Below are 21,231 nucleotides of genomic sequence, written 5' to 3'. Positions count from 1 at the left end.
CTTGCAGAAGCTAGTGTGACCGAGAGAAACCACCTGACCTGTTTAAGCCTGTTTGGGTCATGTGGTTCTCCTGGCGACGTGGACCGGCTGGGTCCGGCGGACACGCTGTGGCCGAGTTCATGGCTGCCGTAGCGGTCGCACGAGTAGTATCGTTGCTGTCTTTCTGCCGCTGAGGATGAATGATGCTTCCTCTCGTGGGAGCGTCCGCGGTCACGCTCCCGCGCTCGTTCCCTAGGCAATGACTCGGTGTTTGGATCTGCTGATGCACAGACAAACATCACATTTATTAACGGGCCATGTCCTATTCAAAGCAGAATGGTGTATTTATTTTAAAATGTTAAAATAAGATATTCTGTGGAAACGTACTGAATAAGGAAGAAAAAGAATGTGGGCTGTTTACTTAAAAATGGTGTAATTTCAAATTAAGTTAAATGATTAATTTCTCATTTTCTCTGCTTATATTCTCCCCAAGTGTGTCAATAAATAAGTTTATCCATGAGCCGTAAACACCAGACACTGCCCAACGCTAATTGAAACCACTTTGAATTCAAAACACCAGAGGGCATTTACATATCACAACAAAAGGACTTGTGTGTGTGTGTGTGTGTGTGTGTGTGCGCGCGCGCGCGCGCATGTGTGAGCCCTGCTGTTTGGTGCTGTTGTAATCTTTGACTACAGAGGAACAAAAACATGTAGAGGAAGATGTATGTGGGTGTCTGTGTGTTTGAAATCTGAGTACAAACACACCCAAGTAAAATGAGCTTTCAGTGGACTGATGTATTGCCCTGTTTCAACTCAGTCAAAGCTGACTGATCTATTAAGAGCAGAGCCAGACTCCAGCTGAGAAACATGTTTACGTTCCAGTGTTTCTAAGAACAGAATAAGAGGAGCAGAGAAAGAAAGAGTAGGAGTCTTGTAGTAAAAAAATAAGATGTGGTTAATTTTGGCATCCTGAGAGCGCTCTTCTATTGAGGAACCAAGAGCTGCTTTCTCTCGATGACTGACTTTCCCGGTCGCACTACAAACTGGCCAAGAAACAAAAATCAGAAGAAAAATTCAAAAGCACATTTTCTAGCAATGGTTTGTAAGCCTCACTCTCAGTCAAATAAAGAAGCTGACAAAGTAAATCCCAGACCAAAGCGCTTTGGAGAGCAATAAAGAGTATTTTCCTCGATAACCTGATCACAATAATCCTTAAAAGAATTTACATCACTGTGCTAAGCAAAAGAAGCTGGGATTTTCTACTAGTAAAGATTTTACAGATCTCTATAATGTAAATGTCAAATCTTATTTAAAAAATAGCATAGCAACAAAACACATTTGTATATATATACAGTACTGTGCAAAAGTCTTAGGCATGTTAATCCCCCCCACAAAAAAAAATGGTTTTAAGTCAGTTATTTATATCTTTTGCTGTAGTGTGTCAGTAGGAAATATCAGTTTACATTTCCAAACATTCTTTTTGCCATTAATTGTAATAATCCAGTGAGATTTGTGTATGCACAAGGAGTCTGACAACAGCCGGTATGATCTGATCTCACCATCATTGAGTCCGTCTGTGATTACATGAAGAAAGGGGGGGGGGTATTAACATGCCTAAGACTTTTGCACAGTACTGTATATATATATATTAAATATAAAAGTTGCTGTGCTGAAGTTGCTGAGCAGATTTTAACGCAATGCTATGTGTCTGCTAGGAACGTATTTAAAGGTGAAGTATGTAAAACTTTTATGTTAAAAGTTTATTGTTCATTGACTACTATTAGTGTGCCATTCATGGGTTTATCTCCCACAAAAGTGTAAACATTGAGCCTCCCAGGCACCATTAAACATTGAGAGTGGTCCACTCCGATCTGTCCATCTCTTACCAGCTCAACCAATATTGTGAGTTTGGGGCGCAGCTACTGTAGTAGGCTGAGTCAGACGGTGTTTAGCTGCTGTGAGACCATGGCTGATGCGTTACATATGAAAAGACATTCAGCTTTGGGTACAGAAGGCGAAATTTGCTGCATTTCAACCTTCAAAGATTAAACGGGTAATTTTCACACATGAACTGGCACCTCTGAGTCCAGACCTTAAATTCATTGAAAGTCTTTGGGATGTGCCTGAATAGACTTCACAGAGTGCTGGACTCTTGCATTGTCAATACAAGAACTTGACCATTAATTGATGCACCTCTTGATGGAAATAAATGTCGTGATGTTATTTTTTTTCAAGAGGTGCATCAATTCTTGGTCAAGACCTTGTATTGACAATGCGAGAGTCGAGCACTTTGTAAAGTCTACTCAAAACATATTTTAAAGTCTTCCCAAACATATAACATGATAATCACAGCAATTATGATCCAGTTACAGACTCTTACACATTTGCCTATTTAAATTCGAATGAGAATATCGCGTTAGACAGTGAGGAGTCAAAAAGGTTAAGATCCACTGTTCAAGGTGGTTGCTTACTGGCTGAAATCAAAAGAGGCCATATCAAGACTCTATGATATTTTTGTGCTGTATGATATTCACTATTTTCTCACATGGATATGCCGAAGAGCATGAAAGAATGAGAGGAAAATGAAGCCCACCTGTAGGCGGTGGCTGCTCCTCGCTAATGGCTCGATCCAGTGATTTGTGCTTCTTGTCTTTGCGTCGTTGGCAGCGGTGATGATGATGGTGATGATGATGATGGGCTCGCTCCCTCTCTCTCTCCTGAGCGAGGGTCTGGCCTGAGACCATCTGTGGTCTCTTCAGGTCATATTCACTCAGACTGACCTCTCGCACCCCTCTCTGAGGAGTCAACGAGGACGTGGACCGCCGCATGGGACTCACGTCTGCGATAGGCTGTGTGGCAGAAATAAAGCGAGTTAACATGTGAACGACGTAGAAAGGAGATAAAGGAGAGGACACATATCTAGCACGGTACTAGAATGACAAGAGTTTCAGACCACTAGACCTGTCACAACAGACGCACAACACCAGCTGAGCATGAAAACACACTTCCACTGAAGAGCCCGTTCCTGCGGACCCACGCACGCATCGGAGAGCAGTGGAACACCGTCACGGTCGATGCAAACACTCGGCTGTTTGAATGCTGTCATCGAGTCGTCTCTTATACACACGGACTGGACGGCTGGAATAGTTGCTGCGTGAACTATCCACAGCCAAGCAGCGGTCACTGATCAATGAAGAGTCACTGGCGCTTTTCTTGGATAACTGTTGCTGTTAATCACTACATAATCTATGTATACAGTGTATTTACTGTCTCGAAAAAATGTAAATTAAATGTAAAATTGGCCTAAAGGTCATTTAGGCCAGACTCTTTGGAGAATCCATGACCACTGCTTGATGACTGGAATTTCTACTTTTGTAGTAGTGAGTCTTCTACAAACACTCACTAGTGCCGCCCAGTGGCATATGATTTCAGAAACTCCAAGAAGCAGTGCATCCCCTCTCCACATAGCTTGAAACAGCTTGAAAATACCTCAATCATTGGTTTGAATTAGATAGCATAAACTTTTATGAATAAAAACCACAGACTATGGAAGTTTTTAAGGTTTTCACAGTAAAATCATTTAGTCCCTCCCAATCCAACTACCGTTCAAAAGCTTGAGGTCAGTATTATTTTTAAGAAATTAATACTATGATTTTGCAAGGACAAATTAAATAGATCAAAGAGTCTGAGTGAGAGTTAAGACATTTATAATATTACAAAAGATTTCTATTTTAAATAAATGCTGTTCATTTGACTATCTATTCATCAAAGAATAGCCAACTTTTTCAAGTTTCCAAAAAAAAAAGCAACATTGATAATAATAAGAAATGTTTTTTGAGCACCAAATCAGCTTATTAGAACGATTTCTGAAGGATCATGTGACACTGATGCTAATGGCTGCTGAAAATTCAGTTTTGCAATCACAGGAATAAATTACATTTTTAAATATATTAAGATTATTATTATTTATTTATTTTTAATAATCCACAATATTACAGTTTTTTTTATCAAATAAATGCAGCCTTGGTGAGCTGAGAGTTCTTTCAAAAACATAAAAAAATCTTACCGACCCCAACATTTTGAACAGTAGTGTACGCGATTTATACAGCTGAAAGATATGTGAAGAGATGACTGCACTAATACAAAATAAAAATGATACACAACCCACAAAATGAAACACACACATACTTACAGTTAGCACCTCACAACATCCAAGATAAAATAAGCACTGCATTTTATTCTTTGCTTTTCATATTGCTGTAACAAAACTAATCTAATCCATTACTTGTAAAATTAGTTGCCCACAGTGATTAACTACTATATATATATATATAATTTCTAGTGCATGCTAGTTTTGCGTTTACCTCACCAGGCTAATATGAAGTGTGCCTGTACAAGTTTATTGGCTTGCTAAAAGAGTGTAGACTCTAAAAGAGCTGGAATGGACAAAGCACACACAAGCCAACATAGAAATGGAGTGGCTGGCAGAGAGAGAGAGAAAGAAAGAGAGAGCGATTGCAGGTGGAACACTTGTACATACTGCTAGATACGTTCCGGCGGTGTGGCGTAAGTGGCTCCGCTGTTGGACGGGAAGAGGAAGAGGACACATAGGTGAGGAGAGCAGGGTACACAGCTGTGGCACTCATGGACACAGCAACAGAGTGAGACAGGAGAGGAGGAAAGAGAGCAGAAGAGAGGGACAGAGTAAAGAAGACTGGATGATGTTTATGAAAAGTAGGGATGGTGGAGAGAAAGAAGAGATAGACAAGACAGGACAAGACAGGACAAGACTGAAGACAAGACATTATTACAAGGATGCTTGACACTGTTTGAGTTCTTTAGCGATGTGGCAAAAATAACAAAACAAAAAAAATATTCAAAAAAAAATGTATGTACACAAATAAATTACAGTTAAAAAGCAACAAAATAATTACACTACAGTAGTTAATGAGGAAAAAAATTCATATGAAACATGTAAAACAAAATTACATATGTGTTATTACTGTTAACTAAAGCTATTAAACTGTTTTCATTAATTGGAATAAAACTGGCATACAATACATTATAAATATTAGATGAAAAACTTCAATAAGAAATTTTGCCGTGGCAACTAACAGAAAATAAGTTGAAGCTGAAGTTTTTACTAAAACATACTAAAATTAAAATAAAAACATTAAAAAATAATATTAAAAACTTATATTTCAAATGTATTCAAATTTAAAATATTAATTAATACTACAATACTAAAATAAGAATCCTAGAAATCTATATGATATAAATATAATTTAAAATAAATTCAAAGATTAAATTACAACAGATATAAGATAAAAATCTAAATACTCCAATATAGTTTGGTATATAAATATACAGTATGTAGATTTGGCATTGTCCCTCTTCCTCTCCTTTACTCTCTCTCTCACAGACACACACACACACACACACACACACACACACACACACACACACACACACACACACACACACACACACACACACACACACTCAACTGAACTGAAGATAATAAATGTGTCTCTCAGTATAGAGTGGTGTATAAATTAACCTCTTCTGACTTCCACCAATTCATTTGCTTGAATTCTTCACCTCCTCTCTGCATTCATTAATACACCCTCCCCATTACCTCCATTCATCCATTCTTTCATACAGCTGCCCATTCACTCCATCTTCCTGCAGTCATCCTCCAGCTGCCTCTTTCTTTGCAGGAATTAATTTTGTGAGAATAAGAAACAAAGGCTGTACGGCAGTTATATTCAACTCCCAACTCCCACCAGAATGACCTCATATGGCCACTACAGATAGGAGATGATCACCTGAAAGCCAGCGTTGAGTCTGGGCATGGAGGCAGCTCTGCCGTGACCCTCCAGCACAGGATACCCGCCCGCATCCGAGTCATTCTCCAAGTCACTCATCTCAACTAATTCCTGCAACATATGTAGAGCCAGATAAAAACAAATGCATTAATAAAAAACCTACGTGAAAAAGAAGTACACTTAAGTATACACATAAAAAGTGTACATATTATTTAAATAATATACTTAAGTGCAAAATGTGTGGTTTGCACGCAAGTATACATTTTAAATTTACATGCAATTGAACTTTAGAGTGCTTTGACCCACTTACATAGGGCTTTAATACATCTTTATATCTAATTTCATAATTACTTCCATTGTCTTTGAAATATGGTTAGTGTACTGCCGTCTGCCGAATATACTGACAAGCATTTATGGAACCTAATATATACGTTAATGCACTTTCTATTGTGTCCCATGTATTTAAATATATTTATAATTACACATTTGTAATGGTGAAGTTTTTAGTGTAATTTAGTACATTTAAAATATATTAGCTTTTAATGTAATATTGAAAACAGTTACATTTATAATCAAATACTTTAAATGTGCTTTAGTATGTTAGTCAGCACAAAAAGTGTACTTCTTTAAAACAGGACAAAAGATTATTAAAACATAGTGATTCAAAATGTACTTTATGGTCAAACTTATAATTTGATATTACAAAGTGCACTAGAAAGTGTACTTAGAAACAGTCATAAAAGTATACTCTCTTTAAAGGAACACTCCACCGTTTTTTCATATTAAACTATGTTATTCCCTTAACTAAGACGAGTTGATACATACCTCTCTCGTCTCAGTGCATGCACTCAATCGCTCTGGCGCGCGGCGACACATTGATAGCACTTAGCTTAGCCCAGTTCATTCATTAGGGACCAAACAGAGATGAAGTTAGAAGCGACCAAACACCTCCACGTTTTCCCTATTTAAATACAGTTACACGAGTAGTTACACGACCAAGTATGGTGACACAAAATAAAACGTGGCGCTTTTCTAAGCGGGTAAAAAGGATAACTATAATGTATGGCTTTTTACCCGCTTAGAAAAGCACCACGTTTTATTTTGTGTCACCATACTTGGTCGTGTAACTACTCGTGTAACTGTATTTAAATAGGGAAAACGTGGAGGTGTTTGGTCGCTTCTAACTTCATCTCTGTTTGGAACCTAATGAATGTCTTAGTTAAGGGAATAACATAGTTTAATATGAAAAAAATGGTGGAGTGTTACTTTAAGTACATTTAAGTTGCCTTTTATTTCAGTAATATTATATTATCTGCAAGTACAGTTTTTTTTATTTTTTTATATATATATACTTATATACTATGCTTATAAACTATACTATACTATAATATATAATAGATTTGAAGTACACTACAAGTATACATTCAATGCAATTAAGCAAACTTATTTTTAACAAAGGATTGGACAGTGAAAAGAAGTTACAGCAGTTACTAATGGTACAAATGGACAAACATTGTGTTTTGAAAAGTTTCTGGTGGATGTGGCAGTTTGTACTCATTTAATTTAAAGAAGGCCACAGAAACTAGGGTTTAACTAAATGGCTGTAAATGTCTGACACGCCTAACTTAAATAGGACTGATTATTCTGCAATAAATCACCTGAGATCTGTACGTGTTTGGCACGTCTTCTGATTGGCCACGTTGGACAGGCCTTCTGTTTGCTTCCTGTGCGACTTCCTGAGGTATGCCCCCTGAAGGAAACTTTTTCGTGCCACTGCTCTGGCTTTGTCTGTGATACACAAAAAAAGATCAACTCAAAAATAATAAACACAAAACACATTCTCAAAAGGAAAGTATAATGTTACGAAGACCAGAATGGCAGAACACTCACACTGCATCCCCATTGGTCAGGTGAAAGGATGTGGGCGGGGCCTCTGGCTGTGGTGTGGTATCTAATTGAGAAGGGGTTGGGGATTTTGGCAGCATTGGATCCTGATCGTGTAAGTGTGTGAGAGGAAGCATCGGTCTGAAGAGAACTCCGACTTTACTCTGAGGAGAAAACACAATATACACAAAGATGAGTTTAATAAGGACCACATTAATCAATTATTAAGAATTTCTCTTTGAGGAACTATGAATACTAATAATCGAATTAATAATAAAGTGTGGCTTTAATCTACATCTAACATACTTTTTCTAATTTTAATAATAATTCTGCAGGTCACCATCTGATTGGTTAAATTCTACAGGATTTCTGGGAGACGTGTGTCACGTTCTTTAACGTTCTGCCACGCCAACCCCCTCGTGGAAGATGAAAGTACTGGTCTGGTTACGCAAGACTAAATCTGTAGTGGTATATTCAGTTGTTTGTAGATCCCTCATGAAGATGCTCTACCTGTGTGCCTGGTGCAGCCTGCTGCTGTTGGAGTCTCTTGGCTCGGTTCTGCTTATAGTAGTCGAAAATCATCAGAGCTGCATAGACCTTCCCTACGGTCAGTTCATTATCTAAGAGAGAGTGAAAAGGACATGGGGTATCATATGTCCACTAGGTGGCACCAAAAACTCAGAAGTCACAGGCAAAACCAGGCTGAATCACTCAGGCGGAAAATGGCATTAATATTATTTCAAAATGAAAAATCAAACTTCCATAAGCAGTTAATTAAGATTCCATATAAATGCTAATTGCTTTTCAAACAGAAATCGTCATTTTTTTTTCTACATGCAGGGCTTACGTTTGTGAGGTGTCACCAGCAGGTCCACTGTTTTTGAAGACAAGTTAGGCCAAATTTTATTTATTTCCTTCCTTAACTCAGCATCACAAAGTCTCTGAGCCAGAACTCCTGGAAAAAACAATAAGAAAGCAAGTCTGGGAGATGCAATAATGTTAACAGAATCAAACAGAGTTGTTCATAACCTTACTAATTCCTGCAGACCTTAATATCCCCAGTGAGACTTCTTTTGTTGGGCTGTTAATGGGTGTTATCTTTTTTTTTTTTATCATATTTTGCACCAAATAAAAGGCTGAATAAAAGTCAAAGTCAGAGAGGAAATCATCATTCAATTAATTTGTAATGTTTTTAAAGACGGTGGAGTGTTAAATTAAATTAGGCTGATGAAACAAAGCAGTGACTGGTGGAGTAGATGGACAGTTTTTGACATATTGTAGTGCCCTGCCGGACACTCACCTGAAGCCAGTTTAATCTCCAGGGCGGTCCGAATGAGAGCCATTAAAGTGGAGGTAAAGTGAACCGTGTTGTCTTCAGCTATGGGCATGTTCATCCTCACCAACCGCTGTGGAGTCCAAACACAGATAGTGTGTGATTAATATTACACATGACTGGGGGATACAGAAATAACACACGTCAGGAGGAGTTTGCATGCTGAGGGAGAGTAACGACTTGGGCTATGTAATTTCTCTTTCGTCAATTGTCATTTTCGAACGCTCATCTCAGCACACAAATTGTCTCATCAGGACATTTAAATGATGATAGGAAGAAGAGAGTGTGTATATTTCATGCAGGTGCTGTGGAGTGAATGAGTGATGTTGGAGATGGAGGATGTTTTGCTGCATTTCTCCAGGTGGCAGAGAGTAAAGCTGTTTCACTGTGGAGGTTTACACGTTTCTCAGTAAGTGCGGTTACATGCACGACCAATACACTGATTATGCTTAATAACCTGATGATGTGTAATATCATGTTAACACCTTGAGTTATGTGGTTTAAAAAAAAAAAAAAGGTTTAAGCAAAAACTGCGCAAATAGATTTTTTTGGTCCATTGCTCCAATTCCACTTTGCAATTGAACACATTTAACAGTATTTGGACTTCAACATCAAAAAAAAAAAAAAAAAAACGGGAACGATTTTAAAATCACTGTTAAAATTTTAGATTTTAGATATCAGCTTTTTGTTCATATAAACACACTGAAATCAATGTATACGTCTGCACGTAATTATATAGTATTCTATTTTTCACATGGAATACATATTTCACCCCAAATCAAAAGCAATAAACAACCAAATAAATACATATATATATATATATATATATATATATATATATATATATATATATTTGGCATATAATAATTAAGTCTTTTAAAAACAAAATTAAGACTCAATAACTCATCCTGCCAATACACAACATTTATTTTTAAACTAAAACCACAAAATTGAAATAAATTCAGCTAGAACAAACAGTAACAAGATGTATCAAAACTTAATAATGTCAATATAATTTTTGTAATATATATTAGAGGGACGTGTTTGTGCTTGATTGTCATGAAAATAAAGACACAATGCACTTCAGCTTCTCAAATTATTATTTACTTTTTTTTTGATTTTGGGGTAAAACATGACCGGAATTTGTTCTTGACAGAATTTGTCAAAATCAAACTACTTTAGTACTTTGTGTCTGAGGTCTCTACGCGGGCAGCTTCGACTACTGTCCACGTCGAGAATGCATTTGTTAATGTGCACTGAAACATGAGGTGTTAATGGGCTGCTTTTCTTGTGTTTTCACAGAGTCATCGATGATGACCAGAGAAAAGATGCATGCTGACCAACCAAAACCAAGAGCCACGAACAGCACCCATCACACAAACACATCACTCAAGCTGAAATCAGAGCAAACGCTTCACACATTAACACACCCAGTTGGTAATTGAAAACAGAGTTGAAAAGAAAACAGATGCAAAATAAACAAAGAATTGTTTCTGTGGTGTAGTGTGTAACAGCGTAAAATCATGCACAGGGACAACACTCTGCCTTCATTAGAGAGCGTAGGCCAGTGAAGACATGTTTCCACAACAACTACCAATAAAAAAAGAGAAAGGAAGAAAGGACGCTCCACTGAGCACATCTACAGCAAGCTTTCGCTCTTTCCTCCCTGTTGATTCAGTGCTCTGATGTGGGGGGTGGGGGGGCTTGTTCTATTTAGAGCTCGCTGGAGAACGTCTCAACATCACGCAGACTGTGTGGCCTCAGAGAGTAGCTCAGCAGACAGCCACGGACGCGTGTCTTGAACGTTACCCATTCAGACAGCTGGAACAGGGTGTGTAAACTTATTGACTCGGAGGCAGCTCTCAAAGTGGCACAACGGCCTGCGACTAAAACAGGCAGCCCTGTACCAGTGACGTTTTGATTTTTCAGATTTTCTCATCCCCACCCCACACTATTCTTTAATTTCTCTTACACGATGCAACAATTTTAGTATAGCTGCAGATGCCTCAGGACATTCAGTGCTTTCTGTGTATTTATTCTACCGTCTGCATTTGTTCTGTTTCAAAATCTATTAAGCTGCCAATCAGGACAGCATTTTAAGGGCATGCTCAAGACACACACTACCCGTATTCTGCCTTCTAAGAAACGTTACAACCTTAGTGAGTATCAGAGACTTCTTTCACAATGTTTTGGGAAAGAACTATTGTGTCTAAAACCCTGTATTCTGCTGCCAGGCCATTAGATGGCGATGAAACACTATCGACTGAACACGTAATACGCATGTGCATGACGTCATCGTCTTCAGAGATTCGCGTATTTGCTGTTTACACGGAGACCGTTTTCAAAAACGTGCACTTTGAAACCTGTTTTCAAAAGTTAGCATTTTCAGGTACCCAAAACGCCGTTGTCGTGTAAACGAACGACCAAAATGCATGAAAAGTTTTACGTTTTTAGTTGAAAACGGTGTCGTGTAAACAGCCCGTAAATCTAGAAATTTGAGAACATCAGTAAGATCAAAAGAAGCAAAAAAGCACACCACGAAACACACACGAGAAAACACTTCCACAATTAGAACACTGACTGACAGCCACATCAGCCAATGAGAGGACAGAAGAGGAGCCAGAGAAAGGTCAGGGGGACGGGATCTACCTTGTAGGCGATTCGTGGAGGACATTTCTTTCCCAAACCTAGCGGAGGGGACATGTGGCGAAACATCTTGTACATATCGAGGTAGGACATGCGTCCACTTCACAGGGGCGACACCCAGAGTTCAAAAGTCACACAGACAAGAAAAGGAGAGGGAAGAGGTAGTGGAGTACATGAAGGAAATGTGATGTGAATGAAAGAAAGAAAGGAAAAGGAACAAAAAAAAACATTGTTATTAAGGATTCTGAAGGAAGGTCAAGGGTATCCGATGCCATCCTGTCTCGGAAGGACGGATGGATCACGTAGCTACAGCTGCTTTTGTAGCTACAGGCTGTCGGTGATCCAGGGATGAAGAACATGGCATGATGGGTTTGGGCTGAGGGGCTTCAGTCTGGAGCTTCCGTCCTTGCATGCTAGGACGCAACCACGGATAACCAATCAGATACTCAGGAGCAAAGCTAATATTTGGCCTAATTTTAAGCACAGTATTAACCGAGCAAATAAAAGCTGCTCTAGTATATCGATATTTACAACAAGCCAGATAGAAATGTGCATTGTGAACATATGGGATTAGTTTGGGATGAGGGACTTAGCATTTGGCTTTGTTTCCTGGTTACCATGGTTACCCATATTACAATTAGTAAGGGAAGAGGGGGGGAGTATAATCCCATCAGACATCAGGCATTTTACGGACATTTGTTTTTACAGCACCGCCCTCTAGAGGAGAGGTGTGTAGGTTTTCAAACCTTGTATGCCACCCTATTAGGGCACTTCTTTCCTAAACCGAGGGGGGGTGAGATTATGCGCAACAAATTGTACATATCCATATAGCGTATCCTTCCACTGCAAAAAACAGATATGGATTAAAAAGACACATTTTAATACATTTCTTTCCATATTCCGTCAATACATGTATCCAAAGACGTCATGCTTATTGAGATAACTATGCTCAGCTCAGTTAGAATGGATTACACTGACAGAGAGGATAGGATTTAAATCCGTTCTGCTCAAGACTAAAAAGTGGATGGTGTGCAAAGATTTGCATTCCTCAGCATTGACAAAGCTTGAGGATTTGATGTTAGCCATGGTCGCACAGTAAAATGGGATTCATGTGACTTGAGGCCATGAGTAAATCAGACACCTGTGGCAGACTCTCTTAAGCCAGCATCTTTCAATCACTTAGACTTTAGCTGTCACATTCTTTTAAAGTGGCACTAACTGAGGTGTCACAGTGGAGGAGAGATACGCACCAGGCGGCAGGGTCGTACTCAGCCCAGACGCGGATGAACTCGTCGAGGTGATGAGGCCCGAGAATAGAAGCGTCACGTGTCAGGTACTCAAAGTTATCCATGATGACAGCGACAAACAGATTCAGCATCTGGTGGTTGTGGGATAGAGGAAGGATTATGAAAAATAGAAGGTGAAATCTCAATCAGAATTATGCAAAACAAGACAACAGATTTTGTTTTAATATTCGAGTGTTGGGTAGACATAAAGGAAGTTGGCACTGATTAAATCTAATGCACTCTAGGCGTTTTTATGTTTTGAGTACTGTAAGTGCTTTGTTTGTGCACACACATTACCGATCAAAAGGTTGGGGGTTGGTTAGATTTTTGTTTTTGAAAAAAGTCATTTATGCTCACCAAGGCTGCTTATTTGTTTAAAAATACAGTAATATTGTAAAATATTCTATTCGATTTTTATTTTATTACACTTTAAAATGTAATTTATTCCTGTGATGGCAAAACTGAGTTTTCAGCAGCAATACAGAAATTATTCTAATATGCTGATTTGCTGCCTAAGAAATATTTTTTTTTCTTAATTTCAGTTGAAAACAGTTGTGCTGCTTAATGTTTTTATGGAAATTGTAATACATTGCCTTCCAAGATTCTTTGATGAATAGAAAGTGTAAAAGAACAGCATTTATTTGAAATAGAACATTTCTTTACTGTCACTTTTGATCAATTTGATGCGTCTTTCTTTTATCCTTTACATTGACCTTTGGAACGATAGTGTTGAATGAACAAACTATCTATTTTTAGCCACTTGGTAGATATCTGTATGGATTAGGATGTTATGTCCAAGTAAGATCATGGAAGACTGCTGAAAGGGATAGTTTAACCAAAAACAAAATGTCATTCCAAACTCAAGACATTATTTCCCTGTGGAACATTAAAGGAGAAGTTTAGCAAAATGTCTGAGCTGCTCTTTTTTATACAATGAAATTGGATGGGGACCAGGGCTTGTCAAGTTCCAAAAAAAGAACCTCAAAAGCATAATTCAATTGGTCAACATTACTTTTGCGCTTAATTTCAAGTGCTCTGAAGCCTTAAAGTATGTATGAGAAACAGAGCAAATGTAAGTCTTTATCTGCTGAAAACCTCACTTAACAGCCATGGTCACCATTCACTTTCATTGTATTTAAAAGAGCAGCTTAGAGAGATAAATAACTTGTGTTTTTTTTTTTTTTTTTTTCATGTACATCTGTTTGAATGTGAGATGTGCTCCACTAACCAGGAAAGAACAAAGGAAGATGAAAGAGACAAAGTAGAAGTAAGCGAAATCACTGCCACACTCCTTTCCACTGTAGCCAGACCCATCTTCACATAGCCTTTCACTCAAACAAGCCAGCATTATATCATGCCAACCTTCCCCTGTAGCACTCCTGTAAACATACATGCACACAAACTTTGGCTTCACTTGCACTACATTGCAAAAGCTGTGAGAGTTGATATTTTAGGAAGACTGAACAGAGATCAAACGATCGCTTTACCTGAACAACAACATGAGGGCCTGAAAAAAGGTTTGGAAGTTATTATGATGATTGATAGCCGACTCTTCTGTCAACTTGATGTTACCAAACACCTGACACAGAGAGAAAAGCACATCAGAATTCTAATTTTGGATGAATTACAACGGAAAAAAAACAAAGCACAATGTGTGCACTTTCCTATTGGAGCTTCATGAAAATACCTGCAGGGAGTGTCAATAATTCAGACTGCCTGGAAGGCATGTTACAGTAAGCATCTGCAGTATTAACAAGGCCACATACACATATTGTGCAAACTGTGACTCATGCTTATGAATTGTATGACTTTATGTCAGACAGCAGACACGTAAATAAACACACTGACTCACTCAAATCTACAGAGTTGTAATGCACTGACAGACAGTCAACCAAATCACAATAATCTGTCATCCGCATACATTATGAAAGTACATCCAGTGACTAAGGTTGGATCATCTTTTAGGCATATGCACAAAATTGTATAATAAAAGTAATATATTTATACACATTTCTGCCATCAAGAATGCACATCAAACCCACTGCTAAGAGTGTGCTTTCGATTATTTCTAAAATAACTGACTTTTCTGAAACATTTTGTGCCAAGTTATGTCCAAATGTCTTTTCATGACAATGTAAACCCTGTACATTTTTGCACAATATGTGCAAGGATAGCACAGAGGGAGAATTTACACAGGAAATACGTTCACACACCTAGTGCAAAATTTGCAAATACGAATTGACAACTAAAATAACACATTTATGTTCAAGTATTAATGCACATGACTGTTCAAAACTTTCCTGTTAAAACAGTCATATTGTGAAATAATATTACAATTTAAAATCGGTTTTCTTTTTTATATATACAGTGAGGAAAATAAGTATTTGAACACCCTGCTATTTTGCAAGTTCTCCTACTTGGAAATCATGGAGGGGTCTGAAATTGTCATCGTAGGTGCATGTCCACTGTGAGAGACATAATCTAAAAAAAAAAATCCAGAAATCACAATATATGATTTTTTAACTATTTATTTGTATGATACAGCTGCAAATAAGTATTTGAACACCTGTCTATCAGCTAGAATTCTGACCCTCAAAGACCTGTTAGTCTGCCTTTAAAATGTCCACCTCCACTCCATTTATTATCCTAAATTAGATGCACCTGTTTGAGGTCGTTAGCTGTATAAAGACACCTGTCCACCCCATACAATCAGTAAGAATCCAACTACTAACATGGCCAAGACCAAAGAGCTGTCCAAAGACACTAGAGACAAAATTGTACACCTAGCTCCACAAGGCTGGAAAGGGCTACGGGGAAATTGCCAAGCAGCTTGGTGAAAAAAGGTCCACTGTTTGAGCAATCATTAGAAAATGGAAGAAGCTAAACATGACTGTCAATCTCCCTCGGACTGGGGCTCCATGCAAGATCTCACCTCGTGGGGTCTCAATGATCCTAAGAAAGGTGAGAAATCAGCCCAGAACTACACGGGAGGAGCTGGTCAATGACCTGAAAAGAGCTGGGACCACCGTTTCCAAGGTTACTGTTGGTAATACACTAAGACGTCATGGTTTGAAATCATGCATGGCACGGAAGGTTCCCCTGCTTAAACCAGCACATGTCAAGGCCTGTCTTAAGTTTGCCAATGACCATTTGGATGATCCAGAGGAGTCATGGGAGAAAGTCATGTGGTCAGATGAGACCAAAATAGAACTTTTTGGTCATAATTCCACTAAACGTGTTTGGAGGAAGAAGAATGATGAGTACCATCCCAAGAACACCATCCCTACTGTGAAGCATGGGGGTGGTAGCATCATGCTTTGGGGTGTTTTTCTGCACATGGGACAGGGCGACTGCACTGTATTAAGGAGAGGATGACCGGGGCCATGTATTGCGAGATTTTGGGGAACAACCTCCTCCCCTCAGTTAGAGCATTGAAGATGGGTCGAGGCTGGGTCTTCCAACATGACAATGACCCGAAGCACACAGCCAGGATAACCAAGGAGTGGCTATGTAAGAAGCATATCAAGGTTCTGGCGTGGCCTAGCCAGTCTCCAGACCTAAACCCAATAGAGAATCTTTGGAGGGAGCTCAAACTCCGTGTTTCTCAGCGACAGCCCAGAAACCTGACTGATCTAGAGAAGATCTATGTGGAGGAGTGGGCCAAAATGTGTGCAAACCTGGTGAAAAACTACAGGAAACGTTTGACCTCTGTAATTGCAAACAAAGGCTACTGTACCAAATATTAACATTGATTTTCTCAGGTGTTCAAATACTTATTTGCAGCTGTATCATACAAATAAATAGTTAAAAAATCATACATTGTGATTTCTGGATTTTTTTTTTTAGATTATGTCTCTCACAGTGGACATGCACCTACGATGACAATTTCAGACCCCTCCATGATTTCTAAGTGGGAGAACTTGCAAAATAGCAGGGTGTTCAAATACTTATTTTCCTCACTGTATATATATATATATATAATTTAAAATGTACTATTTTTACTATTTTTTCTGGAAACTGTGATACTTTTTCAATATTCTTTGATGAATAGAAAGAACAGTATTTATTTGAATGTCTTTACTGTCACTTTTTTAATCAATTTAAAACATACTTGTTGAATAAAAGTATTGATTTCTTTAAAAAAAATTATCTTATTAACTTTTTAATGGTAGTGTAACAAAAAGATTTAGTTTAATTTAGCAAAAATATAAGCTTCACATTTATGATTTAAAACACTTTGAAATGTCTTGCCTCAGATATATTCATTACAAGATAAGCACAGAATGAAGGATGTGAAATTGTCTGTGCTGTGCAGCGTGTCACATGGTGCAAATAAAGCTTAAACTTTAAACATGAATCTAATAGGATTATTATTCAAATCCTCCTATAAAAATACTAGAAAGGCTGCAAAAAACTGGTTCAAAGGCACGTTTTATGCTGAATGATGAAGTGAACACACAGTTGGCGGTAGGAGTTCCAAGCGTACAGTTGATTACATGGCTTACTGATGATGTTATTTCCCCAGTCTTACAGGATACAATTAGCATTGATTTACAATGCAGTCCTAATCTACTAGATGGCAGGCGCCATCATTCCCGACACAATCTGGGAGATTGCCTGTGCGTCCTTAAACGAGCAATCAAACTTAAAGAAGAGATCAGTCCGTTACATTAGAACAATGGCCTCTTTTTCATAAAGAAGCTTTCATATGGAAAAACACCACCTGCTCATGCAAAACACTTATGGTTAAACGTATCACTTTGCTTACCGGGTTCATTCTCAATAAACCCGAGATCAATACTCTGTTTATCTCGTTGAAGCTGTTAAACGTGAAGCGTGACGCGTGTAGAAGCTCTGGTGATGAGATCCACTGGTGTAACAGGCTCAGATGGAAAGGTTGCATGAAGGATAATGTTTATGAGAAAGCAACAGAGGCTTTTAAAGCTCTCTGGATCTCACCTGCATCCCGATGATGGCGTAAATGAAGAATAGCATTGCAATGAGGAGACACACATACGGCAGAGCCTGAGGACAAAATACAGTTGTTTTAGAGACAAACAGAAATCTTAAAAGCAAGATTAGACTGATTCTGATGCATCTGATCTACTCAGGAAAAGATAGTAAGAATTTATTATACAATGTTATTATCTGTTCATAAAAAGTGTTGATAATGTAAGATAATGGTTTTAAAAAGGCATATTCTTTGAATGTATAATAATGATATAAGAAATAATATAAGAATATATATATATATATACAGTGCAATGCATAAGTTAATACACCCATGCTAAAGTTGACTAAAAAGAGGAATAAAAAATCATATTTTGGAAATTGAACTTAATGCCTTAATTTAAAAAATTAGGAAAAATCCAACCTTTAAGGACACCAATTTTCTTTGTGAATGAATAATGTATCGTAAATAAATAAATGTTCTTCCTTAAAATACATGGTGCATAAGTTAGTACACCCCTATGTTAAATTCCCATAGAGGCAGGCAGATTTTTATTTTTAAAGGCCAGTTACTTCATGGATCCAGGATACTATGCATCCTGATAAAGTTCCCTTGGCCTTTGGAATTAAAATAGCCCCACATCATCACATAGCATTCACCATACCTAGAGATTGGCATGGTTTTATTTCAGTTAGCCTAAAAGCTAGTTTGATTTGCATTGCTCTCAATGTATTTTAAGGAAGAACATTTATTTATTTACGATACATTATTCATTCACAAAGAAAATTGGTGTCCTTAAAGGTTGGATTTTTCCTAATTTTTTAAATTAAGGCATTAAGTTCAATTTCCAAAATATGATTTTTTATTCCTCTTTTTAGTCAACTTTAGCATGGGTGTATTAACTTATGCATTGCACTGTATATGTAATATAAAAAATAAAGCTTGAACATGGGAATTATTGTTTACAATTAATGTTGTCTAAGTTGTCAGAGTAAAGTCAAGGGTTAGGGTCTGACCTTAAATGACTGAACGAAGGTCCAGAGGAGGATGCGAATGGTGTAGCCCTGCCGGAGGAGTTTAATGAGACGAGCGGCCCGGAAGAGTCTCAGGAAACTCAGATTAATCCTCTTATCCTGGATACAAGAAAGAAAGAAAGAAAGAAAGATCAGAGCCGCATCACTGGTGCTGTATCTGAACCCGAGACGAGGACGCATCCTCAGTCAGTCAGAGTGTCAGCATCTGTTATTGATAAGGTATTAAAACTAGTTAGTCTCATGCAGGACAATGTTGTTGATAGTCTGGTTATGATGCATGAATAGTCTTGCATGAACATGCTTTTATCCATTAGGGATGGGCGATATGACCAAAATCTTATATCACAGTAACAAAATAAATTTAACAATACTTCACAAATTAAAGATATATTTATTTTAGATTTTCAGTTTATTATTTGGAACTTGATGGACGCAAACCAACGGAAAATGATTCATAACAATTGACCACAGACTTCACATTATATATTGCCCATACATATACCACCCATCCCTACTCTTTTAATTCTGGAAAAGAGGGTAAATATAGGGAACATTTATTCGTCATTAGCTATGTTTCCATCTACCTTTGCAAATTTAACTTACAGTGTGCACAAAATTGCAATATAGCAAAAACATCTGCAAATAAAGCAATGTTCAAGAGAACAAAATCATCACTTCACAATCCTACATTATAATTGTCTTGCGCCTCAGAGAGTGCAGACGAACGCGCTCAGATGTGTTTGTGAACGTAACTCATGTGAGAGTTCTGGGAGGCCATTATACCAAATCATTTTGATGACAGACTTTGGCTCAGGCCTTTCAGAATAACTAAAACAACATTGAGATGCTGTGCAATGAAACTGATCCGCTGGTTAATCCAGTTATCCAATCACATCCACTGCCGAGGCAAAGTCACGTGAGTTTTTTTGCGCATCAAGGGATTTATTCAGTAATGTGTTTCCAGCGTCTTTTATGTGATATCCCAAAATTTGCATACAAATATGTGGATGGAAACATGGCTACAGTGAATAGACCTTACAAATCCCCCCCCACCCTTCACATCCAAGCCTGGTGCTGGATTGAACAAGTTCGAAAATAGTCAAGCCTGATCTCAGCAGGTAAAAAGGTGAGCATTCAAAATTAGCATAAAGATGTTTGACAGGAGGAGAGGTTTGGATGAAGACAAGCAGTGCAGGAGCGATGAAGCCACTTACCGTCTGTGCAGTCCGTTGGGGAAAGGAAGGGGACAGGTGCCAACAGAGATTTAGCATGAAAATAAGAGTCACAATGAAATCGTTAGGAGAGGCCGGAGTCCGTCTCCTACACGCAGAGACGCGGCTGTCAAAAGTCATTGGGGGAGATCTCCGGATTGTCATCTTCAGCAGATGATTTGGTCTTACAACAGATCAAAGGTCTAAACCAAATTCATTTGAAATCATCTAGTGCAAATGTTGCAAGGAGCGAATTTGAATGGGCCCATTTTTGATTCACGAAATATACTATATTTAAATGTAAATACAGTCCAATTTAGAGTATATATATATATATATATAGTCCTAAATTAATATTAAAAAATATTTAGGACTGAGCAGAATGAGAAAACCTTTTTTAAAAGATATTAAGGAAAAAATCCATGACTTTTCACCATTTTTGACCAATTTTCCTAATAGTTCCAGGTTTTCAATGGAACCCTGTCCCCACGATTTTAACCAAAGACAAACGGAAAACAGACTAAAAGTGCAACACAAATACGACACAAAAAATAAACGCTGAAAGCTCACAAAGAGACAAAGTTAAGCTTCAAGAGTTTCTCATCTGGAACATCCACTGCAGTAAGATAGCTACATAATTTATAACATCTATCATATATGTGTTGAGATTTAAAATGATTTTACTTTTAAATACCTTTGAATTTTGGTTCTCAAAAACTTTGATGTGTTTCTTTGATGACTCACCTTGATCTCAGTAACCAGAATGTCTGTGATGCTCCCCAGAACAGTAACGAAGTCAAAAATGTTCCATGCCTCCTTCAGGTAATTCTGCACACATTGAGAAAAATATGCAAGTCTGATGAAATCAGGTGAATTAGACAAATCTCCCATAAAGAGTGTTATTTATGTGCCATGTGGAGTTTCTGTCATTCAAAATGAGTCACTTTTGAGGTTCGATTTCGGTTATAATGCTGGGTTAAAAGGCATGTGTTTTCAGCAGAGCTACATTTTGTGAATTCATCATTTACAATGACCGCACTTTAAATCTACACTTATTCTTAATCCTTAGAGACAAC

General features: G+C 37.9%; 1 protein-coding gene across 1 annotated transcript in view; it reads right to left on the bottom strand.

Annotated features, from left to right (window-relative positions):
- cacna1bb (calcium channel, voltage-dependent, N type, alpha 1B subunit, b) overlaps nt 1–21,231 on the bottom strand; it is an 85,814-nt gene that overhangs the window by 4,263 nt on the left and 60,320 nt on the right. The window contains exons 29-44 of the mRNA XM_084387925.1: nt 20,900–20,983; nt 18,927–19,043; nt 17,919–17,984; nt 14,447–14,538; nt 14,188–14,338; nt 12,924–13,051; nt 11,677–11,773; nt 8,995–9,100; nt 8,542–8,649; nt 8,205–8,314; nt 7,701–7,858; nt 7,469–7,598; nt 5,811–5,921; nt 4,523–4,561; nt 2,576–2,831; nt 39–259 (exon numbers count right to left, since the gene is read on the bottom strand). Coding sequence (XP_084244051.1) covers nt 39–259; nt 2,576–2,831; nt 4,523–4,561; nt 5,811–5,921; nt 7,469–7,598; nt 7,701–7,858; nt 8,205–8,314; nt 8,542–8,649; nt 8,995–9,100; nt 11,677–11,773; nt 12,924–13,051; nt 14,188–14,338; nt 14,447–14,538; nt 17,919–17,984; nt 18,927–19,043; nt 20,900–20,983 — 1,974 coding nt within the window. The remainder of the gene's footprint in view (nt 1–38; nt 260–2,575; nt 2,832–4,522; nt 4,562–5,810; nt 5,922–7,468; nt 7,599–7,700; nt 7,859–8,204; nt 8,315–8,541; nt 8,650–8,994; nt 9,101–11,676; nt 11,774–12,923; nt 13,052–14,187; nt 14,339–14,446; nt 14,539–17,918; nt 17,985–18,926; nt 19,044–20,899; nt 20,984–21,231) is intronic.

This window comes from Rutilus rutilus, assembly GCF_951802725.1.
Source record: "Rutilus rutilus genome assembly, chromosome: 18".
NCBI classification, from domain to species: Eukaryota; Metazoa; Chordata; class Actinopteri; order Cypriniformes; family Leuciscidae; genus Rutilus; species Rutilus rutilus.
This window is presented reverse-complemented; position numbering and strand designations above follow the sequence as displayed.